The following is an 18,185-nucleotide window of genomic DNA, read 5'->3' on the forward strand; positions in this document are numbered from 1 at the left end:
TCCAGATGAAAGCATGGAATACTACAAGAAAGTATTGGGTTTTCTTAGCTTTTCTTTTTCTAATCAAGGTGCTCTGGTTTTCTTGATCGAATTAGTGCATCATAAAAGCCCCATTTTATCTGGGTACCAATCAATTAACACAAATAAGGGTTCATGATATGGGGTGTGGAAAAGATGGACCGATGGGGAAAACATGATAGTTGCCAGTAATTTCACAATAGAAGCCCTAAACCATCATGCAATCCACATGCAGAAGCAGCTCTAGGATGATACACCTATGACTTTCAGATAGAAGGTAAATGTACAAACAGTGAACATTGTGTGACAAAATTCGTTTTTGGAAGATTTTTAGTCAAACAGATGATATTGTTTCATCTTATTTTACTCAAGCAAAAATGCAGAAGCATTTGGTCTTCGTCATCATGATTGTGGATTATTTTCATGCGAGTTTCGTACTTGTTGACTAAAAAACAGTTTGATGAAATTAACACTGAAGCAGAACTGATGACAATTTGTATGAAGGCACTTAGAATAAAATGTGAAGTGGAGTTGATAGTGGCTATGATTTAGGCCTTATTGACTTTAGTATTGAGGCAGAAAGTAAATGGTGAAAAGGGGCAATTAAATAAAGCCCTGTCCTCTTATCAGTAAGAAGAAAATATGAACTGGATATCTTAATGATAACTTGCAAGGATCCACATAGAAATTATGTGCAGTCACTTGCTGATGTGTAGAAGCATGCTTTCTTGTGTTAATCTCATTTTACATGTCATAAGGGACAAATTGTTGGCAGTACTTTGCTTCAACATCAGTGAGTTAAAAGCCTCAAAGAGCTTCAGCATCTTTAATGTAACCTCTCTTTCTTGTTCAATTAGTGCCTACCCACTTGACTGCCTTTTTACAGACCAAGAGTCTAGTTGTCATTCATTGTGACTGACGGTTCTCGTATCTAGTGGTAGAATGAGCCATCCCTGTCTGTTTGGATTAAGCAGTTGTCCTTTTCAGTGTGTCTGAAAATCAGGTGTTCCTCTGATGATAGAATTATAGTCTTCTCACAATGGTAGAGTTAAGTCAGACATTCTTTCAAGGTTTATAGTTTGTACCCTGTCATAATCTGAACTACTTCTCTGAAAATCCTAAAATACTGTGGTATATGTAATTTAATAGAAAATAATTGTTGTCAATTTTATTCAATTTTCTATAAAATGGAAGTCAGTGCACCAAGAATAGTATTATACAGCAGGTGTTAATTTTATCAGTGTCAATTCACGAAACAGCACTTTAAATCATTGCAAAAAACAAAATTCTGGTGTATTGCAAAAAAGATTACTGCTACTACCTATGTGATTTTTAGCTAACAGAAAACAGATGTAATTCTATACCTATTACTGTTTTCATTTAAACTTACAAATAGGTTATACAATTCCTTATGTTACAAAATCATTCTAAGTTGAAATTTCCAAAAAAACTGGTCAGTTTCATTTAAAGCTAGAAAAGGGCATTAATAAAATTAATGTAAATAGGATGGTAATTATACAGCAATTGTTGACATACATTAATTTCTCTGTATTCTTTGGTTGCTTACCCAATTTTATTTTGATATAATGGAATGAAACAATGTTAATTTAGATATATAGTTTTCATCTGAAAAGCAATTAAATGAAGCAGTTACATCCATTTGCTTGACACACAGAATCACATATTTTTCAATTAGGTTTAAATGTATCATTAGGTAAAGCATGGACAAATGGTAATTCAATGGGAAGACTGCTGTCTTGGCAGATATATGATTTTTTAGGCATCAAAAACTGTCATGTTGTGTGTCCTCTTAATGGTCAGCATGAAAAGAAGAGGCTTGAAAAGTGGTGTAGTAAAATAGCATTCTGCTTCATTTAGGAGTTGAATGTTGTAGCTGTTTATCGCCTGTGTACATACCTGATTTGTCACTGCTGTCTTTTCAAAACCGTCAAGAAGTTTAATGTTATTTTACAGTAATGAAATGTGAACGAAACATATGAACCTGTAACTTCAAGACATTTTCTATTGAAATTTTTAGTTAATTGTATTTGTGTTACAACCTTGAAACTGATAGAAATAAAACAATTCATTTGTCAGGGGGAGTGGGTTCAAAATTCTAGAATGTGCTTGAAGTTCTTCTCCGTCATCCAGCATTTCTGGAGGAAAACACTTTTCTATTAAAAAAATGTATTGGTACTTGTGTGCAAAAAAAAGGACGCACTGTACCATTCAGAATTTCTTGCTAGACTCCCCTGATAGCTGACAGTTTCATTGCTTTATTAGTGACGGAGAACTTCCTGTAAAGGTGAAGTCAAGACTAAAGAATGTCCTTGAGCTTCTGTACAATGGAAATGTGGTAGAGAATGAAAGGCTGTGTTTAGAAGTATCTTTGTAAGTCAGCGTTCTGTGACAGAAGAATGCTTTTCTCTCCGTGACCACCTCTGCTTCTCCAAAAACCTCTAAAAATTAAGGCTTAAGGATTTTAATGATTTTCTGAAAAGAAACTAACTTCAGGAAATGAACTGGAAAACCCCCTGCTGTGCCTCTTATGAATTTGGCATGGCATAGATTGTTTGCATGTTAGTTCCCTTCATGCCTAGTTTTTTAGGCAATGGTTATTTGATATAGATATCCTTAAGTTCTTCATTTAAAGGGATGTTAAACTTGAGAAGTACTTTTCACTCACAGTATGCATCAAACAGTTTGTAGGGAGTTAAAATCAGCTTGAGAAGGTGAGCTAAGCATGACTGGGATAAGAGCTCAACAAAAGTAGCATTTCTGCATTGTTCTGGCAAACCTTGATATCACACACTAGTGTATGCTCAGTGTCCCTGTATAATATGCTGTATCAATAATTTATGACAAGGGGTGTTAAGATATGTTGTTAAGCCTTTTTCATTATCTTGAGTAGATTGGTTTGCAGATGTTTTTAGTATTACTGTTATACTCAGGCTCAGGTCCTTTGGTGTGTGTGGAACACTGCTACACATTTTTTATGAATCAGTGGCGGCGGCAGCCATCTTCTATGCTGTTGTGTGCTTGACAAAAGATGCAAATAGGCTCAATAAACTTATCAAGAAGGCTGGCTCTGTGTTGGGGATGAGCCTTGACCCCCCTGGAGGTGGTGGCTGAGAGAAGAATGCTGACCAAGCTCACAGCCATCATGAACAATGTCTCTCATTCGCTTCATGGGACTGTTTCTGGGCAGCGGAGCACATTTAGCGATAGACTGCTCCAGCTACAGTGTTCAAGGGAACGTTTCCGCAGGTCTTTCCTCCCGGTGGCTGTCAGGGTGTATAACGCTGCCCTAGGCTAGGCCTGTTAGCCCTTCATTTGCTCCTCTATGGACAGCATGTTTGCTCCATTGTACTTTTTGGACAATCAGTCTGTATAAACCTATGCATATTTTGCACATATTTTATTGTTTTTACAGTGACTGTGATCATCATCATCATCACATTTTGCACACACCTATGTATTTATTTTTATTTATTTTGTTGTCTTTTGTTTTATAACCATTCTGATGTCTGTTTTTGCTTGTCTTGGGCTGGACTGCTGTAAGACATCAATTTCCCTACGGGATTAATAAAGTATTATCTATCTATCCTGGTAGTTTAATTAGCTTCTGTAAACAGTGGAGCTGGTGTGAATGTGTGTGGATCTGTTTGAGTGCCTTTCAATGGGCCCATCAAATTTGGTACCGTCCAGGGTGTATCCTGCCTTGCACCTATTGCTCTCCTGCGACCCTGTATTGAACAAAATGGTTAGGAGATGGGTGGATGTATATTGCTTATGTTTATTACAGTTTGATAGTTCATTTACTATGTGGTCTGTGATAATGGTCTTCTTGAGTAGTGAGTGATCTTTGTGTTAAGACGAACATGGTGGCGCCTATTTCATAGCATTTGTACAAAATAGCATCAAAATACACAGGTATTCTCGTAAAGTATTTTTTACCACAGCCCTGCTTAGAAAATGTAAGAACAAACACAAAATACAGATGCTTAGTTTCTAAGCATCGGCAGGATTTGCCCTTTGCAGTTTTTATCACAAAGTACAGACAATTTGGATGCATGATAAAATGCAGGAAAGGACAAAACCCAATTAGCACCCTAGTGTATTAACATTAATTAAGGAAGATACAGACCAAACTTAATATTGTGACTGTGATGAAGAGAATCGCTTCTGGTTTATTTGAGAATCGCTACTTATCTGTATGGGTGATATAGTCTTAACAAAAGGGTTGTTGCACTGGTAGGGGTTTCTGGGATGGTGGAGGGGTGTTGAAAGTGATGAAGGCTGGGACATTTTGATTGCTTTTACAATACATTCTCTACAGTTTTGTGAAGAAGTATTTTCAGATTTTTTTCGGATTTTGGCCATTGAATATTATCTGTGGGTCCTAGTGATAAAGGGAGCTTGAGTAAACAAATAACACCAAAGTTTGGTGCTTGTTTCATTTCTTTCTTACACATCCACTGTGTGAAACAGTTAGCAACCCCTTAGATGCTGAAACTGGTTGCATCACCTTTAGCTGCAGTACCTGTGACCAGGCACTTCCTGTAATCGATTAATCTCGCTCATCGCTATGTAGACATTTTGGCCTTTTGCTCCTTGACAAACTTCTTCAAGCCAGTTAAATTGTCTGGGTTTTCTTGCATGAACTGCTCTTTTCAGGTCCTGCCATGACTTTTCTGTGGGGTTTAGGTTTGGACTTAGCCATTCCAAGTCATGCAAAATGGCAACATTTTATCTAGTTATGAAATTAATTCTCAATCTGTTTTTCACCCATAAACAAGGTATGAAAAGGCCTTTTATTTCTGTGGTGATCCATCTTTACGCTTTGCTCACTATTCCACAGAGCTTGAGGGGAATTCAAAAGATGTTTATCAGAGCAGAGAAGAAATCTCAAAGAATTGCTTGCAAAGTATATGCATTAGTGTAATTTAATTGTATTTAACAAGACTTTTGTTATACAGGAATGGATGATCAGGCTTCTTTGGCAGCAGTGCTTGAAGACCCAGCCCTGAAGTGTTTGGTGGCGAGCTGAAAGTGCTGTGAGGCAGAATGAAGCACCAGGAGTGGACACAGCAGCTGATGTGAAGAAAATGGGTGTAAATGCATCTAGCTATCCTCACTCATGTTCCCCTAGGATTGGGGGAAACTCACAGGCACAGCAGACATTCATAGGTAAAGTAACCCCTTTTTATTCTATCCAAATGAATGGATATAGATGTACAGCACTATTCATACTTAAAATTGAAACATTGTGCCTGTCTTACCTCTGTGGAGAGCTCAACATATGATAAACAGGAGGTAAAGGATCAATATTGTGTGCGTTAAAGGTAAAAAATCTTACTAAATACTGAATGCAGTTCTAATTCAGCCTCTACAGGTTAGATGATAAAAATAGTTTTGTTCTTTGAACGACGTGACAGCTCATGTCTTAGGTGAGTATAAATGAATGTTTTTGCTCTGTTACTCGTTAAAGGTTTCATATTGATGTCCTTGAAGGATTGCTGGAATAGGGATTCATTAAGCATTGTCAACTTTTTGTACAGAATGCCTCAATTATTCAATGACCATATGTTGAATTCTATTTTGTGAAGCAAACATTCCCCACACACACACTATTGTGTGGGAAAAATTACTTGAAGGTCTGTTTTTCAGAACAAAATGTTCTGAAATTCATTTTATTCTCTACCCTAGATAAGACAGATTCATTTTTATTTTCTTTTTTTTTGCATTTTAGGCTGTGATTTAATTTAATTTTTAAATTCGTTGTTGTGGGTATGAGATACCTGTAAGGAAAACTTTAGCATCCTTAATTTTAATATTAATACATACTTAAATATTGATATTAAAGGGCAAGTTATGGATACTGAGCAGTGCAGTGTTAAAGTGTTATTATAAGCTGCCTTACAATGACATAATATAAGAAATATTTGCAACTTTGAAAAACAGAAGTGTGAACACTTTGGTTTAGACCAGTGGTTCTCAAACTTTTTGGACCAAGTACTACCCCTAATCCAACCAAAGCATCCAAGTACCACCTACAAGTCATCATCTCATAGGAACCCCAGAAATTCTCAATGACCAACATGAGCGCATGTGCACACACACTCACACATACATATAATAAATATTATATTAATAAACTTTATTTGATATAGCGCCTTTAAAGGTGGCTTCTCAAAGTGTTTTACAGAAAAAAAAACATTAACAACAACTAATAAAAAAGCACCATTTCAGTGAGAGGGGTGAGCCTGTTTAGTTGAGCAAAGCAGATGTGAATTAATTTTTCGAGCCTTGATAAAATTCACAACAGAGTCTAACAGATATTAAGTCGTCAGGCATTTTCTTGACGGCAAAGGTCTCGCGGTGGCTGTTGTAATGTGTACATTAATTTCTGGAGCAACCTATCTAATTCGTGCAACTACACCGTTATGTCAGCTTGTCATTGCTCTAGCACCGTCTGTACAAACTCAGACACATTTTATTCAGTCGAGGCCATTCTCTTCGATAAATTCATTCAGAAGCTGAAATTTGTGCTCTCTTGTAGTTCCTGTTGGTAGCGGTTTACAGAACAGAAAGTCTTCATGGGACATGCCCTCAAACTCGTATCTAACGTAAACGAGCAAATTGGCCAAATCGACTACAGACTCATCTAATTGCAGTGAAAAACATCTGCTCATCTTAACGCGCTCTATCAGTGAACTTTTGATATAATCCTTCATTTCAATAATTCTATGAATGACTGTGTCTTTCAGGGGGAGGGGGGCAGCAGGTCGAGCTGTTTAGCAGCTTTTTCCCTACACATAATACGTGTCAGCTCTTTTGCCAACGGTAAATAAGGTTCTTCAAAAAAAGTGTAGCTTAACTGCTTTAGCAATCCGCAAGCTTGCATTTTTCTGCGTTTCCGTTTTTATTTCCATATTTATTTAAAGTTTTTATTTCATGCGCATGGGAGCGAAACAGAGACGCTCGGTGTATTTTTCTCAAATTAGAACAGTTCTTAAAGATTTTTCTGTTATCACGCTTTCATGTGCTCACAAGATTACCTGCGTTCGTAGCACGTATTTCTATGCATTCCTGTGTTTACAACGTTGTTCCAAAATCACGCACATTCTCCTTTCTCCCTATTTGCTGGAGATACAGTAGCTTTTTTTAAATACAATTGGTCATTTGCATCCGTAGGACGCATTCCTATAGAGTGGTATAGAATTACAGAGTATCTCTTGTGTCCACTGAAGTATTAGCGCGCACTGTATCATAGTACGTAGGCTGCGTATTCGACACGTATTAAAATACAAAATATGAAAACCCATCCCGATTTTTCAGCGCACACGACACAGTTCCAGGGTCATTTGGCGTACCACCTGGCGGCACTCCACGTACCACTGCCGGTACACGTACCATAGTTTGAGAACCACTGGTTTAGACAGCCCAGATGATTTACTTTTCTAGGTGGTCTTTATCTTCATCTCTACCTGTTTTCTGAGTAACTACGTCTAATCACAGACATGTTCTTAATGGTTTTTTTCCAAAAATGTGCTTAATCAAAGTAAAACACATTAATGGGATCTCTTACAGTGTAATGGTAATTAACCCTAGTGTCATTAGGCAGCATTTTAATAAAGATATCTTATTCATGCTTCAAAAATGAAGTTCAATTACCATTGAAATGAGAATCTGAGCCTTTGATTAAGAGACTGCCAGAAGTGCTATTAAGGGAATATAACTTGGTAATACATTTCTCTGGCTTTAATGGTGTTGCTAGAGAAGGAGAAGATCTGTCTGCAAATCCAGCAGGAGAAAGTCACACTGAAACTTTTCACATTTCCTTTCTCAGGGGAAAAAGTATTCTCCCATTTTAAGAACTTCTTTCTGGGACTCTGCTAAATTATGTAAATGTGTATCTCATAGACCAGGAACCATGAAGTCCAGCTGATTGAAAACGGTTGCTCTTTTTCCTTGGGGAGTTTTCAGCTGCTTGCTAAGAAAATTAATTGGATTAGAACATGCACGATATTTTATTGGAATTTGTTCAATTTAAAAACAAAAGACAAGGGTGTCAATACAGTAATTGTGCAAAACTAATATAATGTAGACTAAAACCTCAGGTATACTACAGTACAATTGAAAGAGCATTTTCTGCGTCTACTTTTGTTATATGGCTATTTGGAACAGTTCTAATTCCCTCATGTATTCCCTATCTGTATAGACAATTTTTAAATGTGTCTCTGCAAAAAAGACATTTAGTTGGATTGTCCATTTATCCTCTTTAGTTGTATCTTGTCCAATAGGTTTTTTTGTCTAGAGTAGTGCTAGATTATCAAATTAACAAATTTATATATTCAAAGGAGCAATACAGTTTAGGAACTTCATGTTAAAGACATTGATTGGTATTTGTTGGAAATAATGTAATCATATAAAGTCAAATAGTTTTTATTGATAAATTTTAATTTCAATTATAATTTAAGAAAATATAATAGTCCTGGTTTTCCTTTTCGGGGGAAAAATGTTCACTCATTAGCGAATGAGGAAAAATGTTAAATATTGAAAGCCTTTAAAATAAACAACTTCTCAGGGTTCTGTTTCTTTTATGTGAATTATTAATATTCTTTGCAAAACTTAAGTGTTCATGGAATTTAGGCTTAAATTAATTTCATAATGTATAAAATTAAAAGTCTGAGTTTTGCAGTGTCTGTACAGTATCGGTACATACTGTGTACAATTCCCTTTTGTAGCGTTAGGTTATTGATATCTGATGTACACCAGATCTTATCTTAGAAATCATTGTTCCAAGCTCTGAGAATGTATTTTAAGTCTTGACATATTACTTTCATAAAACAATTTTATTGATTAGGCTTTTGGTAAAGATAGAACTTTACTTGTTACTGTATTTTCAGTACTGTATGTGTTAACCAGTATACAGAGCACCGAAGGCAAAGACCAAATGAGCTTATCCTGGAAGGAATGCTTCTGTGCACTGTTTGCTGCTAAATGCCCCAACCAAAAGGGTGGGGCAGCCTGAGGCTAGGAGGGAGAGATCCAATCCTACTCTTATCTCCTCTCCAGAGCGGGTCCAGGGTTCAAGTCCCAGAGTGTCTCCCTGTCAAATGTCCTGTGAGGACACAGTGATTCCTCTCCCTCCTCCTGAGTGTCTGTGCTGGCCATCCATGCCCAACTGTTCCAGATGCTGGCAGTTGTGGTCACGCATGGTTGCCACACTGCAACCTTGCCCATTTCCATTCTGTACACCACCAGGGTCAAGGGAAGCTAACAGCCCCAGTCCTGGTGAAGGATCTTGCTTTCAGGGTGGGAGGGAGTTGGGTGCAATTGAATTGCTCTGCCAAAGCATTGTAGAGCTCTGCGATGGCCTAGCATCAGGCCATGGAGGAGAAGCTCTAGGCCATGCTGAGATGATGTTCCTGCTCCATCATGAACTCGAAGCTCTCCCTTTTTGCCAGTGCCACTACTCCCTGAAAGGGCTTTTCTACTTCTCTTCCATCTCTGTTCAACAGTGATACATCTCGCTGCTGACACAATTGTAGTTACTGAGAACGTGAACACACCAGTGTGCAGAGAGCCAAACGTTGGGGGAGCAAAGCCAAAATGCACTGAGGAACTTAAGTACAGGTTTGAATTATTTGTAGGCCAGGGGAATTCAGGCTTGAACACTTAAGCTTTAGGCCTCTCGAGGGGGTAGCAGCATCTTGAGTTTACCAGGGAAAGGACTATTTCTGCCACTGGTTACCCTCATCTCCCCTCCAGAATAGACAGCGGCATCCAGTTCTGGGGTCAGCCTCTAGCCCCTAAGTTTTTACCGACCAGATGTCCCATGGGAAATTATAATACATTAATAATAATTATAAAAGTGAATTTCAGGTAAAGATGCTGGGGAAAAAAAGCTGTTTCATGAGTTTTGACCAGTATTGTTTTCCATTTTAGAGTTTACTCTGACAAACTTGTGCCATGTGCTTCTTTCTTCTGTTGAACTACTAAAAAAAAAAGCTTATGGTTTAGTATAAATTAACAGCTTTTTTGTGTTTGGTGTGTCTTCTCTTTAGGTACCTCATCTTACTCTCATCAGGGCTATGGTTGCGAGTCAAAGCTCTATAGCTTGGAGCATGGCCATGACAAACCCCAGGACAAGAAGAAGAAGAGCTCAGGCTTGGCCACTCTTAAGAAGAAGTTCATTAAGAGGCGCAAGTCTAGCCGCTCTGCTGATCATGCCAAGCAGATGCGAGAGCTGCTGTCGGGCTGGGACGTTAGGGATGTCAATGCCTTGGTGGAAGAGTATGAGGGGACAGCTGCTTTGAAGGAGCTCAACTTCCAAGCTAGTCTGGCCCGACCTGAGGCCCTAACATTACAGAAGGACCTGGCTGACCTCTATGAGTACAAATACTGCACCGATGTTGACCTAATATTTCAGGACACATGTTTTCCTGTGCATCGGGCAATCCTGGCTGCAAGGTGCCCTTTTTTCAAGACATTGCTCTCCTCCTCTCCTGAGTATGGGGCCGAGATCATGATGGATATCAACACAGCTGGCATTGATATGCCTATGTTCTCGGCTTTGCTGCATTACCTGTACACGGGGGAGTTTGGCATGGAGGATGCTCGCTTCCAGAACGTAGATATTCTGGTGCAACTCAGTGAGGAGTTTGGGACACCAAATTCCTTAGATGTGGACATGCGTGGCCTCTTTGACTACATGTGCTATTACGACTCTGTCCTCAGCTTTTCTTCCGACACAGAGTTGGTGGAAGCCTATGGGGGCAATCAGGGTTGTCTGGAGGAGGAGCTGAGAGCCCACAAAGCTATTCTGTCAGCCCGCTCTCCCTTTTTTCGCAACCTCCTGCAGAGGAGAATACGGACAGGGGAGGAGATTACTGATCGGACACTGCAGACGCCAACCAGGATCATCCTGGACGAATCCATCATTCCCAAGAAGTACGCCAAGGTCATTCTCCATTGTATGTACACAGATGTTGTGGACCTCTCCTATGTGCTACACTGCAGCCCCTCGGTGGGCAGCTTGAGTGAAGTACAAGCTCTGGTCGCAGGGAAGGGAAACATGAGCCGAGCAGAAGAAGCAATGGAGCTGTACCATATTGCACTTTTCTTGGAATTCAATATGCTGGCACAAGGTAAGCTTTGCTACCCTTACCCCCAGTTTTCCATAGTGCGTAATTAATTTACAAGATGTTAGATAGTGTGACTAAGTAGCTATCTTATGTCGCGGGGCTTTTGGCTTCCTATTTGATTAATGCTGGGGCTGGATAGCTGAAATCCCTCGGTAAATGACTTAAAGCTATGGTTCTGTGATTTTTATTTGATTAAACTGTTTTTAATTTTATATCTCCTCCTAGCATGCCTTCGAGTTATAATCTGAGAAGTTCATTATGTAACCTGAGAAGTCACCATTCAGTGTCTTGTTTTATACCAATAAAGCATTTCTTTTATGACTAGTTTTGACTCAATTCCCATTTATCAGCAGAAGGTTTCAGCAAGCATTCAAAGTGACATTCCTCCTTTTAAAATCAATTCTTATTTCATTGTGTGGTGGGTTGTTACATACATTACTGGAAGATAAATGTAAAAGTATCTTCAAATAAAAAAGATATTTCTCAAAATTTATGAGGAACATTAATCTAAATTAAGCAACATAATATATTGGTAAAGCTAGGGTTCTTTCCGTTTCATTTTTGATTGACAAAATTTGGTCAGATTGTACAGAACATTTCAAGATTGATCAAATAAAGATAAGAATATTTGTTAGAAAGATTAGTATGGATTGCTGATATTTCTTGTACTTGTAAATGACTAAATGGAGGTTTTAGGAAGAATTAGTTGAACTAAAAATTGTCAGTCTGTGCCACTGTTTATCACAATGATTTTACATATAACTTGTGAAATGCATTGCACCCTCAGAGAATCGATTAGGTGACCTTAAACCCCTGTCCAATCTTGGCTTCCCTTCTTTCTTAGAAATGATTGCTCCAAGCTCTGAGAATATATTTTTAAAGTCTTGACATATTACCTTCATAAATTGTTTTATTGATTAGGCTTTTGGTAAAGATAGAACTTTACCAGTTACTGCATTTTCAGTACTGTATGTGTTAACATGTCATCATTATTGCTATAAAACAGATTGTTTTTTGCAGAAAAAGGCAATTTCTAAAGAAGTGTATCAATTTGATTTTTGTCGTGTAAGGGTGGCTGGAATATTTGTCATATTCCTGCCATTTATCGTTTTCAGTGCTCTTCAAAATGCTTTGTCTTGGAATTTCATTGTATTGAGTGCATTTATGTTTATTGATTCAATTATCTGATTTTGAGTATACCCAACCTTTGATAGATTTAACTAATAGCTGAAAGTCAATATATCAATATTATGACTTAAACAATGTATTAGATAATACAAGAGAGAAAACTTGCTCGATTTAATAGATGTTAACCAGTAATTCTTCTTTTGATCAAAGGAACAGTTTAAAAAAATCAGCCAGCTTGTAAAATGCTAACAATTTTCAATGTCTGTGTCCAGCTTGGTAATGATTTTTGAAGCCTTCCCATGTCACAAGTAATTCTGTCTCCTGCGGTAGTTTGATAGAGCATAGCTGTTTACAGCTCGCGTCTCCAATATCTTTCATTGAGCATATTGATCCAAGCAGTTTCTGAACTATAGCAGCAGTTAGCTGACTCTGAATGAAAGCTCCCCTGTCTGTTCCTGAGATCTGCTTTCAATTACAGGTTCGGCAACAAGGCAGTACCAAATGAAATGAGTAGGCTTGCAGATTCCACTTGGAGTAGTTGTAAGCAAGTGGTTTACCATGTAGTTTTGCTGCCAACCATATCACAGTTGTCTTCTCCTGACAATTTTTAGTCCTGTTATTAACTCCTCATTTTAAATGCTGCAGAGGGAGCATTGATTCTGAATTCACCTAAGGGGAAGAGAAATCTCAGAATATTCATATGAAGGCAAAGGCAGTCCTATTAGAAGAGGGAAGACAAAGATAATGTTTAGAAGAAAATTTTGCATTCTTATTTTTTACTTCCACTTAACTGAAAAAGACGGAAGAGTGTGCATTTCATACTTCTTTTCTTAAACATGAGCTGAGAATTTGTGTGCAATTAAATGTTAGCTGGGACAAAACCAGACAGAGCTAATGGTTTATTTTAGGTAGTTCCTGGCAGAGCATGGAAAAGAAATTTGCTCTGTGATGCCCAGAATTGAAACAATGACACCAGTGTCCAGAATCATCAGGGTTATGCTGTTTCTGAAGTTATCCATTGAGTGTTAGGTCTCGGAGAGCTTTTATTAAATTTATGTTTGCATGTCTGTGGGGGTGGAATATTGCCCAAGGAGAATAATCTTAAAGGAACTGGCACAAAACATGCAATTAACAAAAACAACGAGCTGCTACATGATTGTAAATTATGAAATATTATCCTTTTTTTTTTTTGCTTCAAAGGACATGGCTATACTTTCGTTTGATGCAGGGTTACATGCTGACTGGTGTTGGCTTGGAAAGTAAAACTATTATTTGTCACTAAATAGAACATTCACTTTTGCTTTGAGAAAGTAAATCAGTCCTAGTGTCATCCTACTTGCAAATATGAAATTGCAAATAAATATGACTTGCAAATACTCATATTGTAAATATGAGTTGTAACTAAAAGGACCCTATAGTAGTAAATTGTTAAGTTTACATTTTGACAATTATAGTTTGATAAGCTGAAAATGACACAGGATTGGTTTTGTTAGGCTTTTCATTCTTTTTCTAAATTTTCATTTGGTCTCTTGCTTCAGTTCTGCCTGTTACATCGAATTGAAGATAGATGTGTCCTCTTAGCATCCCCATTTGGAGTTGTTTTCCTTTAAATGTCAATGAACAGGTTCAACCATTGTAGAGACATTAGAAGATCAATTCCAAAGGTCCGAGTAACACTAACAGAAGTTCAAAGATTTAATTTCTCCAAAAATCCTGGCAGTAAGATGCTTGTGAAATTAGGTGGCATAGAGATTACTCTTAAGATGCTTTCAGGGCACATTGAGAAGCTCAGAGGAGAGTGACTTTAGGTATTTTTGCCAAGTGCTGGCCTTCATTGTCTAGATAGCTTCGACCACAACACAGGAAAATGTGTGTTCAGGGCTGATCCTTTATTTTGCAAGTTTTCCACTGTTAGAATTCTACTGGATTTTATGCTAAACAGGGTGAATACTAGCTCAGATTTTATATTGTTTGAAAACCACTTCATTTGCATTGACTTGTATGCCAAGCAATTCTGTGTGGTTTTATTTTTTTCCCCATAGGTTTTAAGAATATACTTGTATGTGTATAAAGATTAAGAACATAGAAATTGCCAGTGTTCTTGCTTTTACTTTGCTGTTTGTGAAGTATACTTGACTGTTTGAATCCCAAGTCTTTTTTTAATGGCCTTTTTGGAGCTGGATCTTACAAAAAGTGGTAGAAATTCCTGGTAATGTTTTCTCTTCTTTCATGAAGCTTGCATGCAGTATAAATAAGGTGTATCTATCAAAGAAATGTAGCTTAAGATCTAAAATAAGCAGAGCGTAAGACCATATATAATTTCTGTCTTAAAATGGCTTATCACAGTCTGAAAGTAGATTTCAGTAATGCTTGTTATTGAGACCTTCACTGAATGGTTGCTTTCTGGTAACTGATGAAACCTTATTTAAAAAATGGTTTACCCAGTACTTGTCGTATATCATTTGGAAAGTTGTTTCCCAGCCAGATTTTGAGCTGACGTCAATCTAGCACTTTAGTATAGATTGTCTTTGCAGAGCTGCTCAGAATGGACCTTGTGGTCCAAACCAAAGAGCCTCAAACCTCAAAGAGCCTTGGAACATTTGTCCTGGCAGAGGAGAGACACCCTTTGTATTGTTAGTGGCTTCGAAGTTTAATCTGACTCCTTTTTATAAATCTACTGGGTATACTTTCTTCATTAAAATGTTAGAAAAAAGGTTACCAGGAAATTTGATCGGATGTGTTTGATTCCAGAAAATTTCCGCTGTAGTTTGCAAGTTGCATCCCATGCTTGTAATCTGAGAGTGAACTATTAGAGTCATGTAGAAAGTTTCTCATGACATGACTGTTTCTTCTTTTTGTGGTATTCGCAGTCAACATTAGTAGGGTTAGGGAGAGGGAACAAAGTATCATCTGTTAATCTGATTATTGCACCAAATAACAAAAGGGTGAACGTATCGCAATGTGAGGGCAACATAAATCCAGGAAAATCTCCATTTCAGGAATTTGCTTTTACTTGTGTTTAAGTGAAAGGTCAATGTCATACTTGAAATACATCTCATTTTGGAGTTTTGAGTGTCAAAAAATTTACTTGATATTCATCTGTACAGATAGCAAGGTAGATTTGTGGAATAAAAAAGTATCAGTGCTTTAGTATTTCTATGTATATGAATCTAGTTTCTAATTCCTGGGTGACTTTAAATGCTTGTTTAGATGTGCTCATAATTTGAGTTTTTTTATGCCAGTCTGCTGCTGTCTATGTACTCTGATTTAATGATCCAATGAAAAAGCTTCAAGATGAAAAGTTAAAAAAATGTTCCCTTTTGGGTCCATTAAACAAGCTGACTTTGATGGGCTTGTACATGAGTGACCTGAAGGACTTTTTGCAATGTAATATTCAACTGATTTGCACAATTGCATAGAATAAGATTTAACACGCAGATCTAATGGATTTAATTTAGTATTTTAATAAAATCATATCAAAATATGAACAAACGTCAAAGAAACATGATGTGCTGTCAAAATGAAAACATATTACTATTATTGCATATGAGCTCCCTGGGCATTGATATAATTCTAGCAGTGTTGACACACAGACCTGACCAGCTCCTGGTGAGAGGGTGTTTATTACTCTTCCTGTGCACATGCTGTCAATAAGTGAGGTTTACTAGGTGTGGTAGTCTCCAATTGATGGCACTGAAGAGTTCATTCAATATATATGTTAATAAACTTCGGTCAGGAGAAAAAACTGACCCCAGCCAGACCAAAGCATTGTGTTCTTAAAATCATCATTTTAATCCTGGTACAGTGGTCTAGCATTGTCTTCTTGGAAAATCTGTTGGCAGGAACAAAAGACCTGTTGATTTTTGTTTTTACCAATGTTTTACTGGGCAATAAGGTTGATCTCAACATGCACCAAAGGTGTTTTTATGTTTAAAGGAGATTCTACCTCATGTTATCATACCACCATCGCCCCACTTGTTGGTTTTAGCAATATAACAGTGAAATCGCTTGCCATAATGTCAACACGCATCATCTTCCAAAGGTCTGGCAGGAGCAAAATGGTATTGTAAATAAATACTCACCTCTGCTGACACCCCAGATGTTCTCTAGCATATCCATTTCTCAGTTGTCATTGTGTTACCCCTTGTTGGCCTCTGAGCTTGAAGATCATTTCCATGCAGATGTTGAAGCATTCTGCTGATGTGTGGGTTCTTTCTGGAATTTCTTATACTTTAAGGCACTGCAGTTGAAAGCAATTGTGCAGATGGATCAGATGGATGTGATGTTTCTTGGGCAGTGTGGTTACCCTCCATCTTCCAGCACATGGCCTGTCCTTCACAGAGCTGGTTTCTCTCTATTAGTCTAACGTTTGAAGCAGAACATCACATTCTCTGGGGTTCTCTGACGTGCCACCTTCAATCCTGTTGATAAGAGCCAGGCTTTCTTCATTACTATATGTATGGTGCATCAGATAGTATATTAATATAATTTAAAGCTGTTTAATGACCTCTGCCCTAGACACTAGTCGACTACTGACTCAAATCATTGTATGGTTTGTAAGAAGTTGTAATACACTGAAAGTCAAATAGTTTCTGCATACTAGGCACAAACACAAAAAAAAATGGAAAAAAGAATTTATTGAAGTACATATGAAGAAAATAGGTGGGTATAGTAAAATGAAAATAAATGGCGTGCAACAGAGCAATTTTTTTCAAATTGTGGGCTGCTGAAGAATGCCTGAGGGAGTCTGAAATAATTATTTGCGCAAGAAAGAAAAGTGATATAGGAGATTGTAATGAACATCCCATTCCAAATATTGTGCCTTTTTTCAATCTGATAAGAAATATGATTGTAGAATACATTGTTTAGTGTTCCCTTTAGATTGCTGAAATGCCAGGAAGGCAAATTAGTAGCTAAGCCTTTTGCGCTTTTTATTCTGTTTATTATTTTATTGTAGGTTTATTAGTATATTTTTCTGCAGCTCCTGTTAAGTATAAAACCCAATAGCTAGCAGTTTCCAAGACAAATAAGGATAAATGCTGTTTCTTTTTTTTAAGTATTTCAAAGAAGGAATGTCTAACGTGGTTGTGTAACAGAACAGTCTTCAGCATAAGCTAGTTTTAGAGTGTTCCAACATAATCACTGTTTTACACAAAATATTGGGACAGAAAGACTTCCTGACAATAAAACAGGTCACTTGCATCCTTTGAACACTTAAAGCTAAACATCTAAGAATGCAGGATCGGTAAAGCTACATGACAAGATAAAATCAATTAGGTAAATCAGGCATTACAGATCATGGTTGTGGAGACACACACCTGCTAAGTTTGGTGTCACCACAGCTCTCAGCGATTGAATTAATCCAGTAAGAAGTGACCCAATTATGTGATTATTTTAAATTCTCCTATTTCCAGTTTCTAAACATCATGGAGGCTGCCTTTGACCTAATGCATTTCATAACTATCTCTTTACTTTGTTGTAGAGAATTTGCAAACAAAACTTTCTTATGGTTTTTTTTTTTTAATTGAAGAGCTTGGCAGGAATGAAAACCCTGGTTTTGGGGACCCACACACCTAATTTTGTGAACCTCTGATGTAACTTATCGTGGCATCTATGTATACAGATGATGTTTCTAGCCAAATAAAATCACTGAAAGCTACCTATAAGTAGCTTACATAGTAACATAAACCAGTCAGAAAAAGTGCAGTTATTTCTTGTGATGAGGAAATTGATCAGTCAGAGCTCACTTTTCCCATTTTAGACTCTAAATGTCTACACATTGCCTCATGCCTCATGTATGTCATGTCTTTGACATGGTCTTCATTTAGGGTATTGGCAAGAGGCCATAGGAAATTAAAATGAACCTAAAAACAGCTTTTAGGAGTC

The 18,185-nt window shown here is 37.5% G+C and overlaps 1 protein-coding gene across 1 annotated transcript in view; it reads left to right on the top strand.

Moving 5' to 3' along the window:
* Positions 1 to 18,185, top strand: part of btbd7 (BTB domain containing 7) — a 94,293-nt gene that overhangs the window by 40,085 nt on the left and 36,023 nt on the right. Inside the window, exons 2-3 of the mRNA XM_088648589.1 lie at positions 4,998 to 5,208; positions 10,092 to 11,174. Coding sequence (XP_088504715.1) covers positions 5,127 to 5,208; positions 10,092 to 11,174 — 1,165 coding nt within the window. The 5' untranslated portion in view covers positions 4,998 to 5,126. The remainder of the gene's footprint in view (positions 1 to 4,997; positions 5,209 to 10,091; positions 11,175 to 18,185) is intronic.

The sequence above is a fragment of the Lepisosteus platostomus genome, chromosome 10, assembly GCF_059453375.1.
Source record: "Lepisosteus platostomus isolate fLepPlt1 chromosome 10, fLepPlt1.hap1, whole genome shotgun sequence".
NCBI classification, from domain to species: Eukaryota; Metazoa; Chordata; class Actinopteri; order Semionotiformes; family Lepisosteidae; genus Lepisosteus; species Lepisosteus platostomus.